This window comes from Tachysurus vachellii, chromosome 11 (assembly GCF_030014155.1).
Source record: "Tachysurus vachellii isolate PV-2020 chromosome 11, HZAU_Pvac_v1, whole genome shotgun sequence".
Taxonomy (NCBI): domain Eukaryota; kingdom Metazoa; phylum Chordata; class Actinopteri; order Siluriformes; family Bagridae; genus Tachysurus; species Tachysurus vachellii.
The window spans coordinates 22,401,136-22,416,946 of record NC_083470.1 but is presented as its reverse complement, the minus strand read 5'-3'; the positions used below and the strand labels follow the sequence as shown (position 1 = coordinate 22,416,946).

General features: G+C 37.8%; 1 protein-coding gene across 5 annotated transcripts in view; it reads right to left on the bottom strand.

The window, feature by feature from the left end:
* The window catches only part of sorbs3 (sorbin and SH3 domain containing 3), a 53,288-nt gene that overhangs the window by 27,028 nt on the left and 10,449 nt on the right, over positions 1 to 15,811 (bottom strand). For all 5 annotated transcript variants that reach the window (XM_060880651.1, XM_060880650.1, XM_060880648.1 and 2 more), the window contains exons 2-4: positions 5,277 to 5,336; positions 1,311 to 1,499; positions 218 to 281 (exon numbers count right to left, since the gene is read on the bottom strand). In XM_060880651.1, coding sequence (XP_060736634.1) covers positions 218 to 281; positions 1,311 to 1,499; positions 5,277 to 5,288 — 265 coding nt within the window. In that variant the 5' untranslated portion in view covers positions 5,289 to 5,336. The remainder of the gene's footprint in view (positions 1 to 217; positions 282 to 1,310; positions 1,500 to 5,276; positions 5,337 to 15,811) is intronic.

Here is a 15,811-nt window from a genome sequence, read left to right as displayed (position 1 = left end):
TATGATGTATAATACCTTTAGTGTTTATTTCCTTCGCCTATAGCATAGTTTCACCAACAGGTGGCAGTATTATCAAATTAAGTTTGATAACAGTTTCCTATTCTGAATGTTGTCAGTTTTTTTTTCCCTGTGAAACAGCTTTGTAGATGTAGTCAATTATTATTACGCATAACACGTTATAACGCTTGTATTACTATTTAAAAAAGAACACACATACCATGTGGTCCGTAGTAGGATCCGAAACTGGGTGTGTTGACTGCACCTCCATTTACCTCTGCAACCTGAGTGAAAAATGATCAACATCCAAAATGGAGTTAAATCAAATCATCAGAAATCAGTACGTTAACATAAAAGTATCAGTACATCAGTACGTTAACATAAAAGTATCAGTACATCAGTACATTAACGTTAACAATAAAGTATCAGTACATCAGTATGTTAACATAAGTATCAGTACATCAGTACATTAACATTAACATAAAAGTATCAGTACATCAGTACATTAACGTTAACAATAAAGTATCAGTACATCAGTACGTTAAAATAAAAGTATCAGTACATCAGTACGTTAACATAAAAGTATCAGTACGTTAACATAAAAGTATCAGTACATCAGTATATTCACATAAAAGTACTGTTTGCTACTAGCTAGACTTGGTATAATTATATTTTTTGTTAATAAAATGTTTGTTTTTTGTAATTAGTGCTGCATCCAAAATTAGAAATGAACTACCCATTTTCCTTAAAAGGCTACTAAGAGGGACGACGTATTAAAGAAAACATTGCAATGCGGCTGATCCGTATGCAAAAACAGCAGGAGAAACTACAGGACTAAAGCAAGGGTTTAATCCCACTGGCACTGTTATCAGTAGTTTGTCAAACTGCATTGTGGGTAATCTGATATTATATGTCCATGAAAATCTTTGAGACATAAGCATGTTTTACAGAATAAATCCTAGATGCCACTGAAGATCCCACATTCCAGTGGATTTGTTCTTTAACTTAATCACTTGGAAAAAGGACCACACGGTGGCCCCACTGTATTACCTATACAATAACAGCTCCAACAGAATTGGATCAAACAGGTCATTTGATTTAAGACTGTGGTTCTTTCAAAGGTTGTAATTACTTCATGAGGTCATTTGCAGAAAACTGTAAAATCCAAGGGAGTCAAAACAGTGTAAAAACAGAATGCTAATCCAGGGCAAACATCATGACCCATAGTTACAGAAAATCATAGTGTAATTAGACAGACATACTGTGTGTATTCATAATGTGTATGATGCACTGATGTGGTATTATGGTATTACATTGTGCTGAGCAGCCGAAGCAGCAGCAGCAGCAGCGGTCCTGTAGTAGGGGGTCGGAGGATGTTCAGGGAGACCAGACGAGATCACAACTACTTCCTGGGTCATGTCCGGGGACAGAGCATTTCCTGGTCGACTTTCATCTGAGAAAACGATCCGTGAGCCATTAAGATGGTCACATACCACCGTCCTCTATGAGGAAGAGAACATTAATGAAGCAAAATTAGCAGAACTATGGTGAAAGTTTCAGCAAAAAAAAAAGCTAGCAACAAAAAAACACATATATAACTCATAATGCCAGTGATTGAGATGCATACAAAATATAGACAGACTAAGCACATAATGTCAAATAAACAAACCAATTTATTTGCTGTGAACAAAAGGAATATAACATCTGGCAGTCAGAGGCAAGCCAGCATGAAGCCAGCTGGATATTGAAGATTTATTAAAATGTAACATTTACATTATATTTACATTTATTCATTTAGTAGATGCCATCATCCAAAGCTATTTACAAATGAGGAAATACAAGCAAAGCAATATATCATGCAGAGGACAATACAGCGGAACCATACAATATGTTTAATTGAGTGTTAGAGGAGCAAATTGCATAAAAATATACAGATAAGGTAGGTACAGGTTTTTTGGGGGGACAGGGAATAAGTTGGGGTTAGTTAAGTGTTCAAGGAAGACGTAAAGATAATGACAGATTCTACTGTCTGCTGTGGACATTGGACATACTTTCCACCACTGAGGGACAGTCAGTTGGAAGGTTCTGGAAAGGGAACTCACAGTTGAAGAAGTGGGGGTTGATCTTCCAGACAAGGTCTTGTACAGTATGTGGGCATCAAGGTCTTAAATTTGATGCGGTTGGCTATGGGAAGCTAGTGGACTGAGATGAAGAGTGGTGTGACTTGGGTCATTTTGGGCTGGTTGACCCCAATTCTTACCCAAATTCTTATTATTTCATCAGTGAGCCTTTGTGTGATATAACATATTGTTTAACAGTAACAGTTTACGGGTAGAAGCAATAATTGATATTCCATTTTAGCCTCCTATTAGTCTATAACATCACAACCAGCTGTCCCTGGCGTGTCTATTCATTCCTCTGATAAAAATCATCTGGACTACAGTGTGGATTCACTTCCTTTTCCAGCACATCCTTCTTCTCGCAGTAGACCTAATAAGGCACAGTCTATTTCATCAGTTCTTCACCGGTCCAATCAACATGTTCTGATGAGTTCCAGAGACAGTTCAGATGATCAGGACAGCTAAAGGTTTGTGGAAATGTAATGGGAAAGCACATTTTTGGCTGAAGCTCTAAAGACACTGGCATTTCTGTTAGTATATGATAAATTATATCAGAGCTTAAAGGCAGAATTGAAAGAGAAACCAGATGCAGAGGCTATTTTTGATGGATGTGTTTATATTCTCTTAATGCTTGTGTTGGGCAAGAACATGAGTCACCAATTTGCTCCTAGGTGAAGCACATATTCCAAAATATTGAGTGAATTGAAGGTTTTCCCAGACTCAGGTTTTCAGGCCACACGCTCACTTTCCATTATTCTACATGATGTTAATTATGTACTGTGACAAGAGCCAATAAAGTTCCACTGGGGCAGGAATCCTGCTTTATCATGCTCATAAAAAATTTTATTAGAGAAGGAGCAGTAGACAAGACAGATAATGACAAGCCTCAATAGTTTGCAGGGGGGTTTATTCATACCAAATTCATCTAGCTTAAGAATTTAATTTGCGACCTCCTTCATCATTTGTAGCAAATAATCATAATAAAATCTTTACATAAAATTAAATTTCTACAAACAAACGTAAAATGTAAGCAGTGACAGAGTATCTTTGATATAGAGAATAATTTCTATAGAGAATATTGCAATGGGAATTATTATGGCTTGGATAATCACCGTAGATTAGAAATGCATGTGCAACACTCGACTTTTTCCCTATACAAAGGCTGAGATATAGAAAATAGAAAATTTGTTTTCCAATGGCTGAATTTCTATGCTAGTTTCAGTTCTTTTGTGGTTTATGTGATATAGTTGAGCTGGAAATATAGTTGAAACCTGGCCACCTTGGCCAAATGAATGGCAACAGGACCTTACCTGCTGTCTCTACCACAGTTGAAAATAGGCACATCTGTATGATGGATGACTGCTTGTTGTTGAATCTTAACTTTAACATAATCCACTATTGCTTTTCAGGACCTTCTAATAGCTTTGATGTAGAAGATCTGCCTATTATATTCCCCACCTCTCCTTTTCTCTTACTGACCCTCATTATGGGTGTAAAAGTGAAAGAGGAGTCACTCTAATCTATTAAAATGAAGTGCATTGGGAGGAGCTTGCCCTCCCTCAGTGCCATCTATCTTGCAGCACTAGGATAAAGACCTCATTGTACCCATGTCTTTGGGGGCCAGAATAGGAAAAGCTCATTACTATCCTTTCAGAAGCTTGACTCATTCAGGTCTCCCTCAAGATATCTGCTCTTGGCAGCAGGGTCAAGAAAAGGTCAATGTCAATCATCATGATCTAGGAAGAGCACTGACTTTCCCCTGTCATTACAGGGTTGGATCTCTACCAGTTTTGGTTTTGAACATCCCTCCATGTTTTTTATATAGTTGACTAAAGTTCCAGGGCTTCTCCTCTCTCATTTTCTCCATGGTGTCTCCTTTTGCCTGTCATACACACTCTCCTTCTTTTCCTTGACCTGATTTGCAAACGCTCCTTTTTTCTCACTTTGGAACGACAGAGGTCATGGGAAGATCCCCCCGCTCTCACAGATGGTGAAATCGCATCTTGCTAAATCACGGACATGCTTTTGTGAGTCAAGGGACCAGTGACGAAGGCTTTTTTTCACATACATCCAAGTGCAGCTAATAAATAGTCTCGCTCTCTTTATCATGGTTTACAGTTTTGAGCTGTTTGGGTGTCAGTCTTTCCTAAAATCTTTCAGAGGGCTGATGAATAGTCTAGACATTAGTACACTTCCAAGGCAGTCAAAACGTTTCCAGAAGAACAGCGAATCGAGGTCATGTATTTTCTTACACTATAAAAATGCTTTCATGTGTGTGAAGTGAGCTAGATAACTTGGAATTCCACCCCAACAGAGAGAAAGTCCTTTATGTAGTGAATAAAACACTTACACACACACATTTATGGTAAAACACTCAACGATAGGGTGGTGTGAAGCAGCCTGACATGAAGCAGAGTTATCGACCCGAAGTTGATTATTTTCCAGAAACAGCACATCCTCGTACCCGCAAGTTATTTATTCATCTCATACCACAGCAATTTGGAAGGTAGTTTCCTGTTATCTCGTATTATAGCGGCTTTAAACAGTCTTTCTCTCAGTTTTTCTCTCTCTATCTCTCTTGAATTTAGTAAGACAAAGGTGGTAAAACACTGGAGACTCCTTCCAAAAAATGTTAATAACCCTAATCCGACAGAAGACATCATCATACCAATCTAATCCGGTTACATCATGCATACAACACATTCCCTGTCCGTTATTGGATTTTTTACCTACAGCTGGAACTATTCTCAGAGCCGCTGGCATGGAAAATTAATTAACACTTTCTAACCAACCAGATGAGAGAATTTAACAAGAAAGTATTTATTCATACATACAACAGTGTCTCAGTTCAGGTTCCATTCCTACTAGGAACCATATATGATTTTCAATCTAAAAATCTAAAATTTCTATTCAGTAGAGTTCACATAGCAAGGGTTTTGAACATGCTATACTGTTTTGCAAAGTTATAACCATTATAAGTCATATAAGTCATTACTGTTGTTAGACACTGACACACAGGCATCTGCATTTGTCACAACAATAGATGTTAAAATCCTGATATGTTTAGTCAAAACCAAGGTCTATAATTTTTATGACTTACTGTGTGTTTTAGCAACATTTTGTATAAATCCACATTACAGTGAGATGTGTGTTTCCTACCTGAGGCTGCATGTCATCTGTGGGGTTTCCAGTCCTTCTGCTTTTACTCAAATTCACTGTCTGGTGAAAACAAATTAAGGATTAGTTCCTCAAATGTAACTGACTACACATATTGTATGTTTTAGCTTTAATGTCATAAATGATCTTATTTTTAACAGATAAATTGTATATTTTAAATGTGTCATTCTTTCACATAGATTAGATCAAGAGTGTCTGATTCCACCTGTTTAATCACTACATCTTGGCGTTCAAAATACTACGAGGTGTGCTTTCTGATTGGTTAGACTGAAAGCACCTACTGTACACAGCCCATTTTTTAAAAATGTAATTTAATTGTGACATACTGTATAGACAGTATTGTGACAGTACTTCTCCAGTGAGAAAAGAACCATTATTTATTTGAACTGGATTGAGATTGTCATCTAACTCTGGAGGAAATAATGATGATATAAGTGGTGCTTTTTATAGGACTAGTACATTACAAATTTATATTTATCTGTACTTTCCATTTAAACATTTTCAGCTCGATACATTTTCATATATTTCATTATATGATAATATAAATCATAAGATGACATTTTAGCATTGGAGAGAATCAATGTCAAAGTCTATCTAAATTCCCTAAAAACACCTACATGTAAACAGATGTGACATCATAATCATCATGATCATCATATTAACATGCTAGCTAACATTTGAGAGATTCGGAATAAAGCTGTTGTTAATTAGCCTTAGCTAATATGTTCATTCATGGCTCTAATTTGCTTCTAGATTTACTACAAAAAAGATTTAATGAGGTAAGTCCATCACCATCTATACATCCATCCATTCATTTTCTGTACTACGAATCCTATACAGGGATATGGGAAACCTGGAGCCTTTTCCAGGGGACTTGGGACACAAGGTGGGGACAGGGTGCCGTCATATCACAAGGCACAAACACACACATACACACACACACACTACCAAATCGTTTAGTCAAATACTTTTCCAGTCCAATACTTATTTTCAGTCCAATAAATTTATTGTTATTGACAACCCCTTTTAGCTCCTACTTCAAATCTTATATCAGCCCCTGCTACAGTTTGTGTCCTGGAGTGAGGTAAATTTTGCACACTATTTTCACAAAAAAAAAAAAAAAGCGCCTGTTTGAATTAGTCACCTAACAATTTGTCTGTTATGGGATTATTTCAGTTAGTAAGACATTCTGAAAGGAACCAATGAGTCATATCTGCTGTGTTGATACCCTCTAAATATTTTCCCTGAAGAGTGTTTCAGCACATCAGTGCTGGACAAACAAGGAGTTCCAGTGTTAGAGTCTAAAGTGATAGACTAAGAGATAGATTTGCAATGCCCCAGTGGAAGAAGGTCAGCAGTGCTTTTTACTCCCACTACTTTCTTGTTCCCAAGAAGTACAGAGTGCTAAATCATGCCAGGCTATGTTATTTTTTTCAGTAAGAAGAATAGTTTTGAAGGTTTTACAGCTAAGCAGTGGTCCCTATGGGCCTGCTAACTATTAGAGACCATTAGTGTGGTGATCTGCTTGGTGTCTGCCATAATGCTACAATATTGGTGGATTCCCTTACAGACCTAGAACTGCTGTTAGTGGTAGTCACCACAGATGTGTCTCTCTCAGACGTTCTACTCTTTCTCCAAGACTGGTTAGCGTGAACAATCAAGCAATTCATCATTTGCCTACTTACTTTCCCCCTTATGGAAAGCAATATGGCAATGGCTATAGACACAATAGTTTAACAATGGCCAGAGCTGTGCTATGCAAAACCTAATTTCACCAAAGGAAAAGGAACATGGCATTACTCTTCTTATAATTGTCCCACAGTGCCAAAGGAAATGTTGGTTGGTGAATATATTTGAGCTAATATCTGTAAAGCCCTGGCCACTGCTTTGAAAGTTAAAGCCATTTGTTAGAACAGAGCTGTCTATGTATAACAGACCACATTGAGGCATTGTACTGCAGCATCTGCACCAGCTAATAAACCCTTTTAATTCTAAATCAGTTTATATCAGTTGTTTCCTAGTATATTTTTTTGGACTCTTTGGACCCTCTGGTAGCTACTACGGTTACTATATCTATAAATTGGAAGTTAATGTTAGCTCACTGTTAGAGCCGTGTAAACTGTTAGCTGTCTAAAGCAGGTACCCCTGTTGAAAAGGCCGACTTATTCTGACTAGCTACCAGCTACTAAATAAAGGCTGCTTACCTACTTACTTGACAATTTAATCAAGTAATAAAAACGCTGGATAATAATTTAGCTGGTGAAGATATACTGGTCTAGCAGTTTCAGTCTCTGTTTTGGCAGCTGGTAGCTGATTAGATTTTTCAGCAGAGACAGCTGTGAAAATATGGAGGCTATACAAGGAAAAGCTGCATGTTTCTAGCTATCTGGTGAACTTTAAAATGTGTCTACAGGCACTAATCACTGACAATTGATAACAACTAGATATCTACTGTACATGCTCTGTGAGTAAAGGAGATCAAATCCTGCTGTATTCTTGCCATTCTTTATACTTGATTCCTGCTGTATAAGCTAACAACTGGTTGAATTTATATCTACATAGGCAATAAAGAGAAGGGCTATACAACCTAACTTTTACTGGGATTGGTGATTAAGTTTTACTGATCTGGTAGATTGTGGGTTTAAACCCGAGTACCGCCAAGTTACCACCAAGTAGTTAGGTCCTGGAACAAGGCCTTTGATCCTTAATTGAATCCTATTGTTAAAAAGTGCTGAGTATTCATAGATAGTGTGAAGGTAGAAGGTGAGAATCTGAACATCAATTAAACAGTACTGAGCTATCTGGTCAGTAAAAAGTGCAGAGTAGAGCATGCTGTTTATCATGTACTGTACAACACAGGGCTATTTTGTTCACTGACACACTAGGGTTTTTGTGGGAAATTTCTGTTTTTTTTCTCCGCCTACTAGGATTTATGTTAATAATGTTGTGTAGACACGCCTGGTTCAAGCCTGGTTTAAGCCTGTTTCAGACAAAACAATCACATGTTTTGGAAACAAAGGTAACGGTAAACTTGTTTTTATATAAAATACTTTTTTAACTTGGTATTTTTCCATCAGCTTAGCTCTGGGAGGCTGGATAGAGATGTGTTTTTCACATGTTTTGCCTACTTGCCATTAAAACCCTAATGACTGTGGTCAGTTTCCTGTCTGTACTGCTACATGCCTTGAGGCCCAGGGAATGGAGTGGTGATTGTCCTTTCCTCTATCTGTCATGACTCATCAGCCTGAATGGGCTTTGTTACATAACAAGGAAACAATCTGTGTGTTGTGTTTTGTGTTGTGCACACACCAGCATGCTTCACAACAGCACAACTGCAGTCCTCTCTGATAGATAGCGTTGTAATGCATCTGTAGTTCTATCAATATCTGCATAGTGCTAACCCTAACCCTGTATAAGGATTTGAGTATGTCTGGTGCTGGAATATCATCACCATCTGTGACTTCTAGCTCTTACAGTTCCTCAACCTACAATAAGTTTATATCACTGTACATCACTCAAGATCTTCATTTCTCCCATTTAAAGATTCCAATATATACAAACTCATATTTCATTAGATATTAGTAGCATAATTTAACTTTATCAGGCATTTTACTAAAAAATGGTGTAAATGCATCTTGCAGAAACACATGTCCAGCTTAAAGTCAATGCTCCTTGTTTGTCCCACAATCTTTATATCTGGAAACTTGCTCATGCCCACATAAAGTCTTCAGTCTCAACCAGATAGCCATATATATATATATTCATATGGTTGTGGGAGTTTTGTTCACTTTGCGAGTGTTGCAAAACCACCCCCTCATTCCAACATCATATTTCACAAGACCAGCTCTGACTGGAACTTAAACATTACCAAAAGTAGTCTGTAATCCCCACAGTGTAATTCACATAACTATGTCAAAACCCCAGCAGTTCATATACATGTATGTCATCAGTGCTCCCTTCCCTCGCATCTGCAGAGGCAGAAAGGAGCACCTTTGTTATTTCTAACCCCATGACAATTCCATCTTTCACTAAAATCTTTAGTTATTAGTCCATTTAATTCAGAATGCAAAAGGGAGACTGGAAACTTGCTCATGGATCCAGACACTGTAGCTATTCATGCCGTTAACACCCGAATCAAAAGAGAATAACATATGGAGTTTGTCATTAGTAAATATGTGCATGTCAATGAAGATGAATGAGACTGGTGTAGTCATATATCTACTTAATTCTTCGCTTTTCAAGGCTAATCCTGACCTCCTCAAGTGGGATTTAAAGCAAAAAAGGATAGGCACGTGTGTGTGGGTGGCTGAGAGAGAGAGAGAGAGAGATAATAATATAATATCCTCCTATCCTTTGCAATTACCCGCTGTTCTTCGTGTCAGAGCTACATCTTTGAGACAGAAACAACAATTCTGGCACCATTGAGCAACAAACTAACAGCAGTCCAACACTCCAAGCCTTAAAACGCCATATAAAGCCAATAAAGCTGTTTGGCCTGGACTGCAGCATGCCTGGTTTCCTCGGGCCTTTATTACTTAAATGGGTACAGAGAGAAAGAAAGAAAGAAAGAAAGAAAGAGGGAGAGAGAGAGAGAGAGAGAGAGAGAGAGAGAGAGAGAGAGAGAGTGTGTGTGTGTGTGTGTGTACTCAGCAGGAAAACTCAGACATCCATCTAAGATTAAGAGAGACTGAAGTGAAAGTCAACCTAATATGGTCAAGCTTCTTCTTGATAGCCAGGCAATAAAACCACTTGAATAACTATGCAGAACATGACAAGCCTTAAGAAGTGTTTATTCTCAACACATGGTTTTAGCACATAGACTTCCACCCAGGGCTCTTGTCTTACTTGGAGCACATCCGGAAAAGAATTGGAAGCTTTTGGTCCTTGGGTTCATTTATCTGCTTCTTTATCTACAGACTGCGGTTAAAGTTCTGTCAATAATAACAATCTAAAAAATAGGTTTCATTTTTAATTATTATACAAATTTAGGTTAAAGTTAATCTGGGCTTAGACCAGAAATAAATAAAACACTACATATTATTGCTGTATATTATTATACTATTTACTTACTTTGAAAATTTCATAAACTTTGGCTAAATCAAATACAGTGTCTCTTACTATTGTAATAGTAGTAATCTCACGCTAGCTGCAAATGTGGTAGATAAACATTAGTCTTAAAAACACTTCCTTTAAGTGTCAGTACTGTTAACTGCAAAGTACTTAAATTCCAAGACTATTAATTGGCTACTTTCTTAGGCCTACAAGATTCTACCTGAAGCCAGTTTTACTTTGCAGTTACAGCAGTCACACTGCATGACATGGTCCTAATGAAAATCCTAATACAATCTTAGCCGAATACTATAAACTATTATATGATAGCTTTTGTTTTCCATGTCTGAATTTTACAATCAAGTAGTAAGAATATTTTTCTGACTGTTCTGAGGTTTTTTCATTGCCGCTTACATACAGTATTTGCAGCTGTCATGAGTATTGTGTTATCCTTTGTCATTCCTCCTATTGGTGGCGTTTAGATGCGAGGACGTTCATCATAGCAGCAGTTACATTTTTAATACCAAAATGTAAAAAGAAATACTGACACTCCCATAAATTACGGATTACAAAAAATTAACAATTAAACAGAAAATCATACGATGTAAAAATTTTACTTGGCAGATCACGAGAATACAACTGAAAAATTGTCCCAGTGACTCTTAGTTAGCAAGAGCATATTATTTGATTTATTTAACTAGTTAAACATTTGAGCTGCTTTGAGAAAAAGAAATTTGAATTATATTTGAATATCCTGTTTGCACCACCTTAGTACTGACTCATTTACTGTGCTTTTCTATGTCTTAAGTGTAAATGCTTTCAGGAAACACAATTAGAATGTTAGTGTAGGATCTAACACGGCTTGAAAACTTCTGAACCTTTAGACCTGTCTGTATCTCTAACGCCTACAGAGGACAAGCAGATCAGAATGTACTTATGCACAGAATCATCTAAGACTTTTGGCTTGTGTTTATCCAGCAGGCCCTACATGGACTTCAGGGCCAGAGTTGTTTCCTGGTCTGATGCTGAGCACGGAGCTTCGGAATGTCGCGTGGTCAGTACAGTAAACTTGGCAATGACATCAGACACGTTTCCCAGAACTCTTGGCTACTATGCGAACATTGAGCTGTGGACTGTGTTAAAAATTTGTGGTATTTATATAAAAATACTTTTATATTATTAATATTAGATATAAATTTGTTAGATTTTATTGTTATTAGATTAAACCACAGCCTCATCAGTCAATTTCAGGTTAGCATCCAGAGCAGGGCTTATAGCTAACAATTAAAGATTACTGTATACCATGCAACAAAAACGTCTACCATATGGTCCGTTTAGCAATCCGTAAAACATCCCATTCGTCTAGTTCATCTCATCTACACCCATTTCAACCATCCAGCCAGCCTTCCCTCACTCCCTCCCTCCATCCATCCATCCATCCATCCATTCATCCATCCATCATTGTAATCTAATCAAGCTTTCATCCCTATACAAGCAAGCAGGATGTCTGTTGTTTGTTAAACGAATTGTTTTCTAAGCCTAATTGGTGTTTCGGCTGGTTTATAGACTGTTAGGTTCCGGATCTGACCTCAGAAGTTAATGTTCGAAGAGCGGCAGACCTGCATACCAGCTGCATGGGGTAACAGACAGGTTAGATACAGATAATGAATTTCGCTAATAAAGGGGAGGCCTGAGGGGTGGAGATCATAATTACTACCATACACCGTAATGAATGATGTTCTCATGTTTTATCTGTTTTTTACCATACTGTAGAATTATTAGAATGGTTTCCCTTACTAACTGCCAGGTCTACTGAAATATTAATTCTAATATCCTAACTACGATAATTATGAATAACAATCTTATACATAAAATGAGGATATTTTCATCATTCATAGCATTTGCTATGAATAAGAATATGCAATTTTTTTCAGAAAACGGTATACTAACTCAACAGGATCCCAGAGTTTTGTTTTGGCTTTCGGTTATAATCATGTTCAAGTAATTGAGATCAAAGTTGTATGAAAAGCTGACAATGGTTAAGATCACGGCTGGGTTTCCCATAAATTAGTCTGTTTTCTGTACAAAAAAAAAAAAAAAAAAACTCATTGGCTTTCGCTCTTTCTTGGACGTAGTCTCTAATTTCAATCCTGCATAATCTAAAAAGGATGAGTTCTTTTACAGAATGCAAATGAACATGAAATTATGTCATCTAACAAGCAATATATTTCCTGCCAGTTTCTGGGATAATGCCCCAGTAATTGGTTCCAGTCAACTTAATTCTAGGCTTTAAACCAATACTACTAAAGCTCGGTGACATCATCACTCGAGACATGGTCCGTTGTTATGGGTCCCATCGTGAGAGTTTCCAGTCTTCCTGCCAGATGTTTTGGGTAAGAGACAGTAATATAAAAGATACCAGCCAAGATCTCTGAGATACTATCTTTAAATAGTTGTCTGTTCCAAAGCTTGGTGGAAAAAAGAACAACTTCCTCAAGGAACATCCCAGTGAACATATTTTTCCACAGGAATATTTGAAGGTAATGTCACCCAGGCCCTGCTGGGATGAGCCATCTGACTCATCGCTTTGGAACAGGACCAACTGGTAGATGAATGGGAAAAATTATGACCAATTTCACCAAAGAGACTGAAGGTGATTCATTTGAAAGTTCTTGACTCTTTTTTATGGGCTATTATATGTAATACAAATCTATTTTTATGAACAGCAGATATGTTAATCCCTCTGCACTGCTCTTCTCTTTTTCTACCCATGCCGAGACACCCAGACATTGTACCAGCTCCGATCGTCTTCCGTGCGATGAAGTTTTTGGACCTCCACTGAGATGAGGCCGACTCTGTGAGAATCCTGAGACATCTACAGATCTACCAGCTCCAGTTGGACTCTGTGATACTAAGAGGAGATCTGAACTCCATGTGATCCCTACACCAATACAACACTTGTCTGACTGTATATTTGTAATCACACCATCTAGTGTCACCCATATGAGGATGGGTTCCCCTTTGAGTCTGGTTCCTCTCAAGGTTTCTTCCTTTACCAATCTAAGGGAGTTTTTCCTTGCCACTGCTGCCTGAGTCACCTCAGACTTGCTCATTGGGGATAAATACATATACAGTACATACAGTACATACATACATACATACATACATACACACTGTGAACTATATATATTTTGAATTTTTATTATTCTTAATTAATTCTTTATACTACTCCTTATGTTTATCTTCTGTTCTATGTTTATGTTCTGTAAAGCTGCTTTGAGACAATGTCCATTGTAAAAAGCGCGATACAAATAAACTTGAATTGAATTGAATTGAATTGAATTGAATAGAATAATGCTGAGGGGGCACGGTGGCTTAGTGGTTAGCACGTTCGCCTCACACCTCCAGGGTCGGGGTTCGATTCCCGCCTCCACCTTGTGTGTGTGTAGTTTGCATGTTCTGCCTCAGGGGTTTCCTCCGGGTACTCCGGTTTCCTCCCCGGTCCAAAGACATGCATGGTAGGTTGATTGGCATCTCTGGAAAATTGTCCCTAGTGTGTGATTGCGTGAGTGAATGAGAGAGTGTGTGTGCCCTGCGATGGGTTGGCACTCCGTCCAGGGTGTATCCTGCCTTGATGCCCAATGACGCCTGAGATAGGCACAGGCTCCCCGTGACCCGAGGTAGTTCGGATAAGCGGTAGAAGATGAATGAATGAATGAATAATGCTGCCATCCTTTTATGTCATTTGGGTGGTTTGAGGAAATAATGGTTTTATATGAACAGATTTTTCTTTACTTCATTAGCTTTACAGAAGTGCAATAGAACTTTTTGCCTAGGGTAGATACTCTACATGTTAATCTAGCAACAATACCTAGGACAGAGGCTTTACAGTCTTTATGACCATTTTTTCCTTTAGAAAGTCAATTGGTGAATGAGGACCTTAGTCACAATAGCAAGTGTATCAAAAAAAGAGTGAATCCTGCTGTATATTGAACCTCGTCATCAAATAATAATATCAATAAAAAAGAAAGAAATGTATTTCGCACATCTGAATGGAAGGATCAAATCAGAGCTCACTCTGGAAGTTCATGCCGCCATCTACTTCTTACAAATATAATTGGTTGGCTCAAGGACCACCAGCATAGATTCAGTGTTAATGCGGATCTGTCTACTAACCCAGACCCCTTTAAGACAAATGCTACTGCCAAAGTCACTAATTATTTAAGTTACCAATGAGTTTGACAGCTCCTTTATCAACCACTTACTACCAGCGAGGTTAAAAAACGGCCTTTCTATTCAACTGCTGTGCTATTTATTATAATGCTCATAGACTGACCATGCCTCATTGTCCCAGTAACAAAAAGCACACAAAATTAGAGATGCATATAAAGATTTCTTTTAGTTTTTCAATTATTAACCAGCCTTTCAAGAACTTTTCTGTTCACTGGACCTCATTTATCAATCTTTTACTCAAGTTTTCATTGGCAAAACCGAAATAAGACTTAAAAAACACAAACGCTGATAAATGGCCATCAGCCAGAAATAACAAAACACCTTTATGGCACATTTATATATAAAAAGCACATCTTGAAAAAAAGTGATAGGATGGGTTAAATCTTCTGGTAATGCATCTCAGCCACTGCAGTGCATTCTGTATCTACCAAAGACACTAACAAACTCTTCCTACTGTAATACAGCACCATTTCTTTTGTCCTAAGTAAACAGTGCATCTGGGGGGGACAGTAGCTCAGTGATTAGCCTTGCACTGCCATGGGTTGGGGGTTTGATTCCAAACCTCTATCCTTCCTTTTTGGCATTAGGAGAACATGCTATACTTAAGCTGTTTTGTTTGTTGCACTGGAAAAGATGAACTTAATCAGTCATCAGGTCTGTCCAAATAGATCAGTAGACATAAATCCCTGTTTTAAGATGATTCCGTAAAAGGAAGAACACGTTTATATAATCCATATTGGTGCATGGGGATGACGCATGTTTCACAGGCTCTGTTATACATCAGAGTCATAACAAAAACCCCAAAAGACCACGCAAGTATGCATACACATCAATAAGACAAGCAACCACCACCGCGAGCGAGAGAACTCGCTCCATTCATTTCAAGTGTTATCAAAAAACAATTAAATTATTTCCTAATTTGTTTAACAAATAACAAGCAATCCTATCTGCTGTATATTCAAATCTGCCTGTGTATATATATATATGTGTGTGTGTGTGTGTGTGTGTGTGTGTGTGAGAGAGAGAGAGAGAGAGAGAGAGAGAGAAACAAAAAGGAAAAAGAAAACAATGAGGCTCATAAAGAAACCAGGACATTGTCTATTAAGGAAGCAATTATGGACAAGTACCAGGCTACCATCCAAAATGATTTGTGAGGTAAAAAAGTCCTTCCATTCATCTTTGTCATCCCTCCTTTCTCCTCTCTCAACATTTCCAGACACTCCCTTTATTCCTTT